This window comes from Apiospora phragmitis (assembly GCF_038363925.1).
Source record: "Apiospora phragmitis strain CBS 135458 chromosome Unknown utg000006l:1.0-5683423.0:1.0-5690449.0, whole genome shotgun sequence".
In the NCBI taxonomy this organism is placed as follows: domain Eukaryota; kingdom Fungi; phylum Ascomycota; class Sordariomycetes; order Amphisphaeriales; family Apiosporaceae; genus Apiospora; species Apiospora phragmitis.
Genome location: NW_027117404.1, coordinates 3,253,420 through 3,269,255, shown reverse-complemented (window position 1 = coordinate 3,269,255; position 15,836 = coordinate 3,253,420). Strand labels below are relative to the sequence as shown.

The window sequence follows — 15,836 nt, the reverse complement described above, 5'->3', positions numbered from 1 at the left end:
ACCTGCCTCCGTCATCCGCTCACTGTTCAAATCTTCGAGTTCCTCCGACCATCCGTCCCAGACAAATAGCAGCATCGAGGGAGAGCAACCCTTAATGCAGCCATGGGCAACAGTCAGGGCAAGCCCGTTGACCTCAACGGCGAAGGTATGTTGATGTCGGGATTACTGCTCATTAACCCCATCCATCCTATTGCAAATTAATATATTGCATACATCACAACGCCGCATCTCCATCCATGTCTACCCTAGGTTCTGGGCATGGTGGAGGTGAACCCCTCTTAGTTGTGCCGTCTTGACGGATTCCTTCAACCCGCGATCTCTCCGTGACTTGAGAAGACAATCGCTGACAGAGCTCAATCGTATCAGTAAACCTCAACCATTTCCGCCTACTTCGAGTCGTCGGCCGTGGTGCGTTTGGCAAAGTTCGAATCGTTGAGAGGAAAGACACATCACTCTCCTTTGCCCTAAAATACATCCGCAAAGATGAGGGTACGTACAAACCCATCACCCTTCTACCTACAATCGATCGATCGAGAGAGGAGATGAACGAAAGCTGAGACCCGGTTGCAGTCGTTCGATCCGAAAGCGTTAGAAATATAATACGAGAGCGGCGCATGCTCGAGCATGTGAACCATCCCTTCATTTGCAATCTTCGCTACAGTTTCCAGGATATCGAGTATATGTAGGAACCCCCCCCGACTTCCTTTGCCACGAAGAACTTTCACTCAGACTCGACAACAGGTACTTGGTGGTTGATTTGATGAGCGGCGGCGATCTACGATTTCACATTTCCAGAAAGACCTTTACCGAGGACGCAGTGCGGTTTTGGATTGCCGAGCTGGGCTGCGCTCTCCGATACGTTCACGGACAAGGCATCATACACCGGGATGTCAAGCCAGACAACGTGCTCCTGGACGCGGATGGCCACGTCCATTTGACCGATTTCGTGAGATTTGGCCCCGACCCTTCATGACTCTACCGATGCGGGGGTACTGGGACTAACACTGGCTTCTGCCAGAACGTTGCGTCAGATGTTATACCAGGCAAGGTCCTCACCAGCAAGTCGGGTACATTGGCGTACCTGGCCCCCGAGGTCTATAGCGGCAAAGGCTACACTGTAGTCGCCGACTGGTGGTCGCTGGGCGTTTTGTTTTACGAATGTATATACAACAAAGTATGTCGTCTATCGTCCATGCGTACGTTTCCGATGTTGGCCGTAACTAACAAAGTGCACAACAACAGCGCCCCTTCGAAGGAAATTCGGAATCTAGTCTATCGGCCGTCATCCAAGCCGCGAGTCCCAAATGGCCCATCACCTCGCCGCCCGTCACCCTCCCTTGCCTGTACGCGATCCAGGCCGCTCTGACAGCTGACCCGGACAAAAGGATGGGGTCTACCTGGGATAGCTTCATCAGGCATCAGTTCTTCCAAATGATTGATTTCGATGCCTTGGAGCGGAAGGAGGTAGAGCCCGTCTTTGTGCCTTCTTCTGATAAGACCAATTTTGATGCCACATATGATCTCGAAGAGTTACTGCTCGAAGAGGCTCCGTTGGAAGCAAGAGCACGCAGACAAAAGCCACGTGAGAAGTTGAAGGACGATGCAACCGAGAAGGAAATCCGCGAGGAGGAGCTGTACCGTTCTATTGAACGCGATTTCCAGCCCTTTGATTATACGGTGGCGGCGTACAACAAGTGAGTTGCTTGGATGCCAAAATGTGCATCTGTATGATGAAGCGGGCTTTGCTAACTTGACATAGAATTACTGCATTGCAAAACGGGGACGGCAACGAACCTGAGTCGAATAACGGCGCCGGCCAGACCGAAGGCAATGCTCACACTCACGGACAAGCGATGAGCGTAAACACCGCCGTACCTGCCATGCCTACCAACGGCAACCCTTCGCAATACCAGGCAGGCGCAGGACAGCAATCCCAACAACACATTACCCACGACCCTCGTCAGGCGCGCGGAGGCCCGGCCAGGCCTGCTCCATTGCCGCCGTACCCAAACTCGTATGCGGCTGGTCACCACAGGTCGCAGCCTTCGGGTATGCGAGTTCAGTCACCAACTGGTGGTATCCAGATGACAATCGATGCTGCGGGCAGCTGGTCACAACTGGCAAGGCAAGACGCGACTTTGCCAGCGGATGCCAACACGGCCCCCGACGACAAATCCAGCAGCTCTAGTGGTGGTGTGTTTAGTATATTTGGGCGCAAAAAGGGTCGCGGTCACAGCCCCAAGCCGAAAGAGAGGGGAGTTCTGGGGAAGGAGGGCGCACGAGTTATTATTGGTTGACGATTTTCTGCATATCCGGCTTTCTTCTGCGCATCTGGAACGGACGGGCATGAACGACACTATGGGTTGCACCATTATACCCTATCAGGTGCAATTCATCACATATTTCCCATTTTGAGCAATTATGAGCGCAGGACCTTGGGATTGGTCACGGATTCTGGCCTACGATTTCAGCTGTCCTGGGGGATGGCTTTGGGGCAATGGTATCGCATTGTAAAAGCAATGAAATGGCGGCAGCCGATGTTGCCTGTTGCCCCCAAACTTGTATGAATAGGGGCAAGGGCAAGAGTATAACCTCACCTGGTCACACCTATCCGATCGCTATCAGACTACTGCCGACGTCTCGTGTCGCGCGGGCGGCGCCATCTTGAATGGAGCTGGCTGGCTTCTCGACTGGGGATGATTCGACCTACCGTGCATCTACTCGAGATACTCAAGCATCCTGGACGAAGATTCGTCACGGTAGGACTCTGGTATTGGATTAGCCGCGGAGCCGGTACGGTCGCTGTTGAAGCCTGCAGCACAAGTAGAATGGATATATGGCCCTCTCGGGTCTGCGCATCGGTACGAGGAGTCTGGCGAAGTCAATGCATCGGAAACGGTGATGTTCTCGATCGTCTGTTGGGTAGTTACCGACAAATGGAACAACATTCATGCTAATGAGACCAATGATACGAACTCTGCGGGAAAAAAAAGATGTGACCGGGACTGATTTCTGTCCGTCCTACCCAACATGTAGCCCCTAATCCGCCGACCCGATTTACTTCTTCTCCTATCAAGCTTGAATTGAGGCTCAACCAAATGGGCCCTCCCAGACCTGGCTGCAACTGTCATATACTCGGGCAGTCGAGGCATACTAACAGACAGGGCGAACGCTGTATGGGCAAGATTGTTAAAGATTCCAGCCGTTGGCCAGTGTGGTTGCACGTGGTCGAGTTGGCACGCCACTCTTCTCTCCGGGAATGGCTCATTCTCCAGACCTTAACCCTGCCTGTTTTTGCCTCGTTGTGTTGGTTCACCGAAGAAAAGTTGCCATTGTTGGAGGGGGGGGGGGAAACACCCAGCAAACACGGGCGACAATGACGAGGCTCTCTGATCCCACCATCTTTCCTCCAAACCCCTCATCCCGGGACACAGCCCACCTGCCTGAAGCACGCCTCCCACCTAACGCCCAGCTACATTGTTTGGGCAGGCACGCGTTTGGCTCTTGACCGGTTGATACCAAGCGCGATCAGCTTCACTACACCCGGGCAAAATTAGTTGGTTGCCTCGCGAGGCTCGAGTGCTGCTTGCGCGTCTGGTTTTCTGTACACGCCCGACATGTGGGAAAGAATGCTGATGGACGGGCGAGCCTCGAGACTGGAACTTTCGCCCCGTTGATGTGAGTGGATGATTCGAGAACACACCTAGGTAGGAACGCAAACAGGTATAAGGCTCTGCTCTGATTGCTTCCGCATACTCACCGGGCACACTGTCTTTGAGACAACGGCAGTAGACACAATGAAGCAAGCAGCGGCAGAGAAGACATGGACAGGGAAACACACACCTTATCTTATATAGAGGCCCTGTCTCTCGCCCTGATCTCGAGAGTCCATGTTTGCCCTGCCCAACCTCCTCGACTGTCTACCCCTGCCAAGCTCATGTCCTTGTGATGCTCATCAAGAGGGCGTCCTTACAGAAAGTACACCTAGTATAAGTTACCTAAGTCCACGGGCGAAATACCTTGGTTGGGCCTCAGAAAAGCAAGGGCATCATCTTCAACAATACCACAGAGTCATACACCGTATCACCAAACAAAGCAACGAAAGGCTTACTCGGGCATACCATCGCCCCTACCTAAACACTCAGTCACTTGCTCCATCTACTACACCAACCACCGCCGAGGCTTACCACGGTCTGAGCGAACCAGCCAACCCCTTCGTCATAAGAGCCCCCCCTGATCGCCGATTCCCTGGTACGTAGAAGGGAAGATGGGTGGTCACCACCACCGCTCCTCCGACGCCGCGTCAATGGCCTCGCTTTCCTCTCACGGCTCCCGCTCATCGTACTCGTCTGGTTCCGGCTCCGAGCGCTCCTATGGCAGCGGCAGCAGCAGCAGCAGTGGCAGAAGTCGCCACTCCTCCGGCGGCCACTCCTCCTCCTCCTCCTCCTCCTCGTCGTCGTCGTCGTCGTCGTCGTCTCGCTACTCCAACACCTCGCACGGGTCGGGCGGCAGCGTGAGCCGACACCTCAACAAGAAGCTCAACACCCCGGCCCTCCGTATCATGGCACACATTGTACGCGGGCCGTTCGCCGCCCTCCTTCTTCTTCTAGTAGGGGCAGCAGGCAGCAACCGCACCACCATCGACACCACTCGTCTTCCTCGAGTGGGGAAGCAGCAAGGGCCACCGGCGTCGCGGTCGCTGGCCGCCGTCATGGGATTCCGATAGCAACGAGAGCGACGATGATGGTGATAGCGATGACGGGAGCAGCCGGGGTTCCTCGCCGACGCGGTTCGCGTATGGCCCTGGGGGCCCGGCAGGGCCCATGGGCGGCGGTGGCGGAGGCGGTGATCCGTTTGGACCTGCGGGCTTCGTCCAGCTCAACGGCGGCGGCGGCGGCGGCGGCTATGGAGGTGGTGGCTATGGAAGTGGCAGCGATCGTCCGACATACGGCGTGCCTGTTCCGGGCCCCCTTCCTGGTGGTCCGGCGCCGAGGATGGCGGCGCCGGATCCGATGTGGGCGAGGCAGCAGCCAGGGCAGAGGTGGCGGCCGCCGACTGTGGAGTTGGTGAACGAATAGGGAGAAGTCCTCGAAGACTGTAAGGGGGTTATGTTAGGGCTTGTATAGTGCACGGCCATTTCTTTCCTTTCAACTATGTTATTCTATTGCTTCTATCTTTTCCATTACGGTGTTACATGGTTGGTTGGAGTTCTACGGAGTTGATGAGTGCAGGTGATCTTTGCACCATCTTCGCGAAGGCTGGGATTCGGGGCAGCGGGATTCATCCATCTGTGTGCTATAGGAGCAATACATGCACCCTATCCTATACTTTATTCCAATCTCATATTCTCTACTATATAATCAGTGGGCAGTCGATCTACAGGTTCGATGTACGTGCCTGTCGTGCCATACTCCAATAGCCAAGTTGACCGCTATCATGTGACTGTGCCGGGCCGTATCTGCTGCATCATCATCCATTCCCCAGACCAAGTGTGGATTCTGCTTCTGCATCTGCCGGCTTACGAATCGGCGAAGCGTCCGAATCACAAGGGGGTTTCCGAAGTGTGTTAGACAGACAGAGGCACGGCAGCAGGCTCGTCCAGATAGCAAGCTTCGGTGTAGGTCAACAGTAGTGGATGGGACGTACGGCAGGCTGGATGAGCCACATCACCACCGGGAGCATCATGCATGGCTCTGTTGGCTGCCTCCACAGCCAGCCAGCTGGGACTACTGCTACCTTGCACCGCATGTAAAGTGCGATATGGAAGCAGTATCGATCATCCATTCGTGCCCTTTCTTTGTTCGATCGAGTTTCCAACCAAAACAGATAGAAGCTGGTTTCCTTTGTGCTAGCCAGCTATACCGTTGCTACGTGTAGCTATCCTATGTAATAATTACTGTCTCATCCCAGGTGACATGTATTCCATCGCGGCACGGAAAAATACAGTACAAAAATGTCCCTTCACATGGTTATGGTGTAGGAGGTATTTACTGTTGCCTAGGTACTCCTCCAATACCACCTTGAGGGTTAGGCCTGCATAAGAATGTCGACCCACCCCGGATTTTGACCCCGGCATCGAAGGATCTTTGGCCTGTAAGAAAGCAAATGCGGGAATCAATCCATTGGACTGGTCCTTCCGAGAGCATGAGCTGATTGCATGTGCCTAACCTTAGTCGCTTGTTTCTGCCTGGCCAGTCTATTTATTCTAAGCCACTTAGTGCCCACCTTACCTATCGGTGCCCACCAGTCAATCACCGAGTTAGTCATTCGGCCAGAGCGTCTAGCCACGCAAGTCCACACATATGCACCGAAGTACCTATACGCGATACAAACCAACCCGCGCATCCGACTAACGGTACGACTAGGATCTGCTTGTCGAGAGCTAAGGCAGGTATACCCACGGCCCACTGTCAGTGCCTACCTACTTACCTACCCGTATGAGTAACTCACCACTGCAGCCAAGTGCATACATGTAGGACGTAGCACACAGCCAAGTGCATATATGCCTATCATGTCGGGTGCTCATATAAGAGGGCCGTCATCCTCTGGTCCATCTTCATACCCCATGCATCACTTCACCTGACTTCCTCACACATCTGCTTCTCGCCATGGCCAATCCCGCCGTCTCCTCCCATGCGAGCTGGGACCAGCCTTCGGCCACCGCTGCCGGTGCCGACGGCAGCCAGCCCCTGGTGATACTCGACTTCCTCTTCCCAGGCTTTTCCGTCCTGGCTGGGGCTGTCCAGAAATATCTTCACATCAACCTGAATCTGTATATCCCCCTGGTCATCCTCGTTGGCGCTCTCATACTGGTGTGGAACTACTCCAGCCAACACATCTGGGAACAGCTCGAGAACCATTTCATGTCCACCGTCGACATCCGCACAGATGACGAGATCTACAACATCCTGATGGCCTGGATCGCCAATCAGAGTTTCGCCCAGAAATCACGCCGCTTCGTCGTCAACACGGATCTGAACTCACGATCATGGTATCTGTGGCGTTGGGACGATGACGAAGACGATGACGACGGCGTCGGTGGCAGCAATGCCGCAGACAAGAGCAAGAAGGCTCTGAGTTACACTCCCTCTTTCGGCAGTCATTACTTCTGGTACCGGGGGCGGCTGCTCCTGTTCCGACGGAGTGCCAACAAGGAACAAAACTCCTTCATGCTCGTGAGCCAAAAGGAAGAGATTTCCATTTCCTGTCTCGGCCGCAACCCCTGGATCCTCAAAGAGTTGATTCACGAGGCTCGCCAAAAGTATCTCGACAAGGACCAACATAAGACGCTGATCTATCGCGGCACCACTCGATCTGGCACGGCCGAGCCTCAGTGGCAGCGATGCATGGCCAGGGCCAGCCGTCCCTTCTCGACTGTCATTCTCAACGAGCAGACCAAACAGGACCTCATCGAAGACGTCACGGATTATCTGCAGCCGACTACACAACGATGGTATGCTAACCGCGGTATTCCCTACCGGCGTGGCTACCTCCTGTACGGCCCCCCTGGAACCGGCAAATCGTCCCTATCCCTGGCACTGGCGGGTTTCTTCAAGATGCGCATCTATATCGTCAGTCTCAGCTCGATTACTGCGACCGAGGAGAACCTGGCAACACTCTTTGCAGAACTGCCCCGCCGCTGCGTCGTCCTTCTCGAGGATATCGATACCGCCGGTCTGACGCATACACGCGAGGTGGGCAAGACCCAAGACACCAATGCAGTTGCTTCCCCCGAACCCCTCGAGCCTGGCCAGACCTCGGTCGGCAACGGCAACACCACTAGTGCCCCAACGAGTGCCCCTACTCCTCCCGGTCGACTTTCACTGTCTGGACTTCTAAATATCCTGGATGGTGTCGCATCTCAAGAAGGCAGAGTTCTAATCATGACGACGAACCATCTCGAGAAGTTGGACAGAGCCTTGATTCGGCCGGGCGTGTGGACATGATTGTAAAGTTTGGACTAGCCGATGAGGGGATGATCGCGTCCATCTTTCGAGCCATCTTTGCACGTTTGGAAGGCGATGACGGTCCACAGGTTATGCCCATCACTATGGACCCCGAGGCCGCGAAAGCCCAGCTTGAGGAGAAGGCGAAGAGTCACGCCGCTGATAAGGCTCACGTTGACGCGCTTGCCCTCGAGTTCGTCTCCAGAATCCCGGCTCATGAGTTTAGTCCTGCCGAGCTACAGGGCCATCTGATGCGCTACAAACGGAGCCCCCAGACCGCTATTGACAAGGCCGAAGAGTTCATAGAGCAGACGCGCAAGGACCGCAAAGAGAAGGAACTCAAGGATGCCGAGGACAAACGCAAGGCAGAGGAGGAAAGGAAGAAGAAAGAGGACAAGAAAGAGAAGAAGAAAATCGCAAAGGCTGAAAAGAAGAAGCGACGCGAAGCAAAGTCGAAAAAGCCATCATCCACCGCACACGACTCTGGCTCTGGCCCTGACACTGGTTCTGAGTCGAGCTCCGAAGAAGACAAGTCAGACTCAGCATCCGAATCAGAATCAGGGAAGCGAAAGAAGAAGAGCAAGCGGCGTCATGGTACGAGTAAGAAGACGGAGACGGGCAGGGAGCCCAGTGACGGTAGCAATTCGCCCGTACCGGAGGACACCTCAAAGGACACCAAGGCCACCCAGGGACACGGTAAGAAGGACTCGGGATATGGTACACCGTCCAGCGTTGACGCATAGAGAGCGTTGCGACTCACTGGGTAGTAGCAGGTACTTTCAAGTAGATTACCTGGACATGACATGACAATAGCGATAGACCGATCAATAAGTTACCCATACGGTTCTGACCAAACTTTCCATATACGCCGTCGTGAAACCAACCAGCTGGTTCCGGCATTGCCAAGTTCAACCGTATTGGGCTCGATAGAAGAAAGCAAAAGTAGCATGCGGAGTGAAACACTCATTCTATGGATATGCCTGAAAACAAATCTTTTGGGATGTTTGAGTAAAGATGTCATGCCATGGAAGGCCTTGTCTTCATATCTTGTTTTCCCTCCCCTATGCCGTGTGCCTGTCTGTCTGTATGCTTTTGTGTGCCCCAAGTCTTTTGGCTTTGGTTTTCTCTGCCCTAGTACAGACGAAAATATATGTATAATGCCCCTTTTCCCTATGAACCACCTGGCAAAAACTCCTTTCCCCTTTCCTGAGCACACATGAGAAACCCCTGATAAACAAACGAGGACACAAATGAAAAGGAAAAAAAGAAACACACCAACACTCCTTTCCTGCTGTAGGCCATGCATGGTTTTTATCGTGCTTCTTCGTCTCCTTTTTTTCAGTTCCTCTTCCTCTTTCCTTCGTTCCATTACACATTGATACTTCATCACCTCTCTTCCTTCCCCGCCAACAGATTTTCTGCTTCATGGCAACGTTGCCCTCGCCTGGTCTCGTCGCCCCGCATGTCGGACGGCCGCCCATGTAATATTATATACAGCATGCCATAGGCCAGGCCGCCCGACGCATGTCCAGGCCTGGACTGTAATGGACAAGCAAATGTTTGACAACGATTCTATCATGACGATGATGATTGCCCACCTGAGATTATGCAAGTCTGAGTGGAAGCAAAAGGGCGGCAGGGGGAAGAATTGTCATTAATCGTACTCGTAAGCCTTCCGAATCTCTATAAAGAACGGGCATACTTCGTTCGACATCGACCTGGACCCCTCTCCAGATCGGCCACATGTGCTATCATTGTGGTCTTGGTTTCATATTAAGTCTTTCTCGTAAATCGTCTTTCAAAACAAGAGAAAACGATGAAACGTTTTTTTATCCAGAGTCGCTCGCTCAGGCAAGGTGAGATGGTACAACAGGCTCACAGCCAGCCATTACCATTAGCAGTGCCAGGATTTCGTGCCTCCAGATGTCGTCGCATCTATTCGTCATGGCCCCGCATCAACCCGGGGGGGCTGCCTTTCGATGCATGTCTTTTCTCGCAAAAGAGAAACCGCCTTCGCTATGCAAATCAAACAGTTGTGTATACATATACAAAGCTCATCCGAGAGCGAGGGTTTGCGCAGAGGTTTCGACTGGGTTGGGCGGGCGTCGGTGATGAGACGATAGTATGTATATATTAGGGTGAGTGATGGCCTCAGTTCACCGTCATCATTTGCAGGCGTTGGCTTAGCCCATTAGGCGATGGGGCGTTCATGGAACCCCCGTTCAAGACCGAACTGCTGCTGTGACTGTGAGGGATTCGTTTTGCTGGACTTGACGAAGGATCGTTGAAGACGCGAGTGAATGCTGGGCTCCCATCTTCGTTCTTCTCGCTTCTGTCCCGTCGCGGAGTTCGAACCGGGCTTTGACTTATGTGATCAGCCTTGCGCACAATATCCGAGAGGGAGTCCCTAAGGTCGCCTGCTCGCTTAACCAATTCTTTGAGACTGTTAGTGTCGAAATTAAGTCGTCCGTTGGGAGAATCGTCGTCCGAGCCATCAGTAGGTTCTCGCCGCCGAAGTTGCATGGATTCCATTAAAGACCTTGCCACAGAAGATGGCGAGAAGGGGCAGCTTGGCTTGTCGTGTGTCTGGAGTCCTGGGAGATTCGCATGTGCCATCTTGGGATTGCTGGAAAGTCCCGAAGATGTCGTCCTCTGGCGAGAAAACCGACCGTCGGCGGGTCGCAGGCCTTTCTTTAACTACCGCCGTCTTCATATGATCGGAAACCTTGACCCGATGGCTTTGGTCTTCGAGCGCGCTGCCGTCAAACCCTTCGTCGATAAACCGATCGTCGGTAAGTTCCGGCTCCAGAGTATCCAATTGCACATTGGATGCTGGAGCATCGGCTTCATCTTCGTCAGGGGAGGCCAGGGCTATTATACCTTCCGCTTCTCGCCATAACGTTACCGATGAGCCACTAAGCATATCCATCTCCCTCCCTAAGCGGCAAAGTCGTTTGAGGTCATTGACCAGGAGAGACAGTTCGCGAATCTGACCAGAATGCGCCTTAACCGTAGGCTGGGTCGCAGCGATAGACGCGGGCACAACCATTGACAGGCGGTTGCCCGCTTTTACGCCTTCCGAAAAACCTACGTCCGCGTCCTCTTCAAACTCGAAATCTTCATCCCAATCCTCACTCACGTTCTTCGAGCCCAGGCCCCAAGTGCCAAACTTTGGTTTTGAATTGTCCACGGGATCCTGCACGGCAGGGACGCTTTGACTGCGTATATGAGCTGCCACCGGCCCTTTCCGGCTTGGTATACGCCCACCTCTCATGTCGAGCTCTTGTTTGCCATGAACGGTCTTGGGCCGTGTCGAATGCCCCTCCCCTTCATGCTTATCGTGTTGCGTTGTCTCAGTCCAGTCAAATATGTTACTCCTTGGCCGTTCATTACTGCGCGTTAGGTCAGGGTTGCTATCGGCATTGCCCGTGATACTAGCCAATGCCATGCGCAAGCTAGGACTGCCGCCCCGAGAGTTCATGGAGCTAGGAGGTGACAAGTGGTTGTAGACGGGATGCTCGTCCTCCCTGGCCCAGTCCAAAGCATCATCGTCGTCAAACGAGAGTCGACTAAAATCCGTACCAGCGCCTACACGCGGCAGATCAGGAGTGATAGATGTATACTTGAAGCCCTCGTCATCCTGAAGGCTGGCAAGGCGAAAGTGAGTTTCAGCCTCGTCGAAGGCTGCACCGACTGGTGTGGACAAGCCCTCATCTTCTTCCATTATCCTGTTGCCGCCATCATATGTTGGCCCTAGAATTTCTTGTATCGAGAGACGCTTTGGCTTGTTGTTCCCGGCGGTGCTCGGAGGTGACTCATCGAACATGGATTCCACGGGTGAGTCGAGTGTCCTTCTGCGGCCCGAATCCGCAGTCCGAAGGGAGTCATATGGCGTGTCTGTCTTGAAGTCTGTATCATCATCGTCACCCGACGTGAAGCCGCGGTGGTAGTCCGAGCTTGCGACGGTGGATGCACGTTCTAACGTCCGACTATGTGAAACATTGGAGTTCACACGAAGGGTTGGTGGGTTCGCTAAACCTGCTGGCTCACTATCCAAACTAGGTTGGGATATCATATTCGTGGGCGAGCCAAGTCGGGATAGATCCATGTGGAAACTCGACAGTCTAGACAGCGATGGGAGAGGTGAGTTGCTCCTCTGATGAGGTGGCTGAAAAATAGCCGCCAAATCCGTTTCTGCCCTGCTGGGTGTACCCGCTCCGCCGGTAGCATTACCTCTACCGGCTTGGGGAGAGCCCTGGGCATAGCTGGAATGCGCCATGGTTGGCGTTGGATCAGAAACTTGACGTGGTGTTTCATCTGTCGCGTCCGTACCGATCGCATCACGTTTCCTCCGACGGAGACTGCCTGACCTAGAAATCCAATTGGTGGGGGAGCCGAAATGCATTGACATGGAGCGCTTGGGAGTTTTCGACGACGTAGCATTGGGGAAGGGTCCAGAAACCTTAGAGTTTTGTGGGCTCTCTTCTGTCTCTTCACTATTATCGGCGTCCCACGACGTTTCTTGCATAGGAGGAAGAGGTGGGCCTTGTAGCACCGATCTTGGTGAGACAAGATATACGCCCTGGACGCTGGATGCGCGCTGCAAGCAAATCCGCTTTGGGCCCGGTTGCGACTCGCGACTGATTGGTGATGCTTTGGCGGCGATCCTAGCTATCCGAGTGTGGAAAAAAGATCTCCAAGTCGAATTGTCATTCGCCGAGATATCGAGTGCGGGTCATGTGCTGGAAGGCCCAATGTTTGCGCTCTGGGCCTCGAACGGGATTCTTGGGAGAATTTGGAAACTGGGGGATTGGCAGTTTCAGTTGTAATCTGGTGGAGTGTTGCAGATCTTTGGTGGCTCGTTGCTGGCCTTCGTAGTGTCGGCATTTGTGATTTTGATCCTCGTGATACCAACGGCGAGCCTTGGCCATGGTTTGCCGAAGATCTCTTGACTAACTTGTTCGGTGGTAACGGACGGGTGGACGAATTTGCTTGACCGAAAATCGGTTGCCCTGATCCATAGGAGAAAACCGAAGGAGAGTCTGGCCAAATGCTGGATTTCAGACTTTCGTGCTGTGACATGGGTCGTATTGACAGCCTCCGAATCCAAGAGCCATTGGAAGATGATAATGAGTCTCGCGATTCTTCGGTAGCTGCAGTCCCGGACCCCGTGTCACTCTGCTTCAAGGAGGAGCGCCGCCACGTTGATACTCTGGGGGGCGTTGTTTGTGATTGTGTTGACCGCCGCTGCGAGCTCCTCGGGTGTATGGTTGCACCAGGGGCAAGCTGGGCGGTAGGTTGCTGTCGGTCGGCTATCGATTCACCCAAGGCAGAACCAGTCGTTCCTGGACGGGAAGGAAAGGTGGGCGATATCGAGTCTCGATAGGATGCTTTCCGCTTCCCCGAGGTTTGCCTCGCAGACGGAAAGGTTTGGTTCTCGGCAGGCTGACCAAAGACGAGGCCCGTTGCCGATGCAGCGATGGCCGTGCCGGATGCGATGAGCTGCAGGTTCAAACCCTTGAATCAGTAAGGACGCCCGATTGGAACTGTGGTAGACGATGCAAAACTGGAGAGAGGGCAATGCTAGAGGATTCGATAGAGGCCTTGATATGCCCAATTGAGCGCTGATGCTGGGGCAGGGTACATAACGCTGGTTGCTCCAGGGGGAAGTGGTTGTCGGCGCACTTTTGATTTCATGTGCGATGCGCTACAGAACGGGTACCAGGCTGGGACTTACACTAGGGACAGTCTGCATATTGCAAGCCGGGTTCTTCCACAGTGAGGAGTGGTAGCCGCCAGCAGAAAGGTAAAAAGGAGAAGTGGCTGAGGCTTTTCGACGCTCTCGTAACCATTGTTCGTCAAGACATGGCAGAAGACACCAAAAGAGTTTGTTCGAACGGAGGGATGCAAATCGACGTCGTTATGGCAGATAAGTCGTAACCGTAAATGCGGTGTCGAAGATGTAAGACGAGCACCAGCTAGTCTCGTAGTCGTTGGAATCTGGACCAAAGGGCTCCGACGCGAGCTCGACCGTTTCTTCCCCCCTCAGAGTTCTTGTTGTTGTTGAACGAGGTCGGCCGCTGACTAGGTCGGCTTTGTATTTGTAAATATGCAGGCACTGAACTCTGCAACCACCAGCCCGCTCTAGACGCGCCGGGCACTGCAAGGACGAGTTCGGGCTTCGATGCCGACGTGTAAGCAAGCGGTCGGAGGGAGAAGGAGAAGGACACAAGTGATAGCTTCAAAAACGTATTGTCTACAATGCAATAGAATGGAAGAAGAGGCGACGACAGGAAGAACTAGAAGGAATCAATGCCGGACTCGGGCAAAGAGAAACAAAATGCGGGAAATGCTATGCTCTATGCTGCAAATCGCAGTCGAGGAAATTAAGGTCAAGCCACTGTACAATGCAACAACAAGAAACCCACTGCAGCGAATGAAGGACCGGATCCCAATACAGCACAGTCGAGTCGGTACAGGAGAGCAGGTACCCAGGCGCAGGTAAGTAAGCAGTACAGTAGGTAGCATCAGGTACCTGGTTTTCAGCTTCTCGCCAGTCAATTAGCCCAGTTATAGCGTTGACAAGCCGGAGCGTTGGCCTAAGGTAGCTGAAAACAACGAACCCGGGCAGTAGTGCGTGTGTTATTATTATTATTGTTGTTGTTGTTGATGTCGCTTGTTACTTGGTAGTAATTTGGTTACATTATGTACGTATGTAGGTACACTGGACATCCCGGCTAGCCCTGGCCCTTCCATCATCATTGGGCTGTTTCAATGGGCGAAAGCTGGGCCCGGGTCGTCTAGCACTCGGCCTACCTTCCATGCTGAGGCGTTATGGAGCAAGGATTGGCTGACCGAACACTCCCAGGGCACAGTGCGAGAGGCACGAGACCAAACCAACAATGCGCCGTCCGTTCGCGTTCATACTTGCGAGACAGTACAGTACTGCCAACAGTAGAGAGCATCATGGGATTTGTATCGCTTCTTCGTCTTCACCTCTTTGGCGACCTTCCTGTTGAGGCCCTCTGTGTAGCCTATTCTTCTTCTCAGGGACTGGTGATACTCGTGATACACCAAACTGATGGTACTTTCAACTGTGTCGGGCCCCTTCTGCTATGTACGTACTGCACCGCTGTCCTTCTACCAGACATACCTGCTTGCATTGCAATAAAGAAATGCATTCGGCATAAGATATCCCGTCAACCGTACGATGAGAGGGGACGGCAGGCTTTGGTTCGGCAGAGACATGAGGGCCAATCTATTGGGTGTTCGATGGATGCATGATGTGGGCTCCGGGCAACATTGTGGAGAGGGGGACGAGAATCGAAGGATCTTGATTGTTGATGTAAAAATCTCCATATGCCGTTGCCCGAAATGGCCAAAAATATAGAGCCTACGCTATCTCCTCCTTCTTCCCTGCATTTGCATTTGCATTTGCATTAGGTTAGCATTTGCATACATACATCAAATCAACAGCAAGCAAGCACGCACCACAGACACAGTGTACGGCGTGCGGGCTGTCTCACTCTTATTACCATGTGTCTCTTTGCACTGATGATGCGGTCTGGTAGCGTCTATTTACGCCCTCACCTGAGACTTGCCTATCGTCGGTGTGCGGCAGATGGCCCCGATGTTGGCCGAGTGAAATTTCTTTGCTCAGCCGATATCCCAAACCGCTTCGTTGCCGATCCTACCATGGAAATTTGCAGGCAGTTATGGGCAGAGCTCCCGTCTACATATACATCCGCAGGAACCCCGCTGGTTTCCTTCACTAACAACTCCCAGAAGCTGTGCCAGTCCAGTGGAGTAAGGCAGCCCATGCTAGTCTCGATCCCATAGCCTTCATTCGTGTTCAGCCGACTGCATCAGATGCGATGCGCATGTCGTACA

The 15,836-nt window shown here is 53.4% G+C and overlaps 5 protein-coding genes across 5 annotated transcripts; 3 read left to right on the top strand and 2 right to left on the bottom strand.

Annotated features, from left to right (window-relative positions):
• Positions 1 to 102: 102 nt before the first annotated feature.
• On the top strand, positions 103 to 2,297 carry PG994_006276 (uncharacterized protein; the record flags this gene model as incomplete). The annotated part of the gene is made up of 7 exons (XM_066857685.1): positions 103 to 145; positions 367 to 489; positions 571 to 682; positions 742 to 946; positions 1,019 to 1,174; positions 1,243 to 1,694; positions 1,760 to 2,297. The coding sequence occupies 7 exons, from the start codon at positions 103 to 105 to the stop codon at positions 2,295 to 2,297; spliced, it is 1,629 nt and encodes a 542-aa protein (XP_066716954.1).
• A 1,970-nt stretch (positions 2,298 to 4,267) lies between these two features.
• On the top strand, positions 4,268 to 4,726 carry PG994_006275 (uncharacterized protein; the record flags this gene model as incomplete). The annotated part of the gene is made up of 1 exon (XM_066857684.1): positions 4,268 to 4,726. The coding sequence occupies one exon, from the start codon at positions 4,268 to 4,270 to the stop codon at positions 4,724 to 4,726; it is 459 nt and encodes a 152-aa protein (XP_066716953.1).
• Positions 4,710 to 5,247, bottom strand: PG994_006274 (uncharacterized protein; the record flags this gene model as incomplete). Its single annotated transcript, XM_066857683.1, has 3 exons — positions 4,710 to 4,903; positions 4,950 to 5,095; positions 5,195 to 5,247. The coding sequence occupies 3 exons, from the start codon at positions 5,245 to 5,247 to the stop codon at positions 4,710 to 4,712; spliced, it is 393 nt and encodes a 130-aa protein (XP_066716952.1).
• Positions 5,248 to 6,608: 1,361 nt separating this feature from the next.
• On the top strand, positions 6,609 to 8,689 carry PG994_006273 (BCS1 N terminal-domain-containing protein; the record flags this gene model as incomplete). Its single annotated transcript, XM_066857682.1, has 2 exons — positions 6,609 to 7,812; positions 7,908 to 8,689. 2 exons carry the CDS (start codon positions 6,609 to 6,611, stop codon positions 8,687 to 8,689), a joined length of 1,986 nt encoding a protein of 661 aa, XP_066716951.1.
• Positions 8,690 to 10,440: 1,751 nt separating this feature from the next.
• PG994_006272 (uncharacterized protein) lies at positions 10,441 to 13,701 on the bottom strand (the record flags this gene model as incomplete). The annotated part of the gene is made up of 3 exons (XM_066857681.1): positions 10,441 to 12,617; positions 12,923 to 13,463; positions 13,684 to 13,701. The coding sequence occupies 3 exons, from the start codon at positions 13,699 to 13,701 to the stop codon at positions 10,441 to 10,443; spliced, it is 2,736 nt and encodes a 911-aa protein (XP_066716950.1).
• Between the last annotated feature and the right edge of the window lie 2,135 nt (positions 13,702 to 15,836).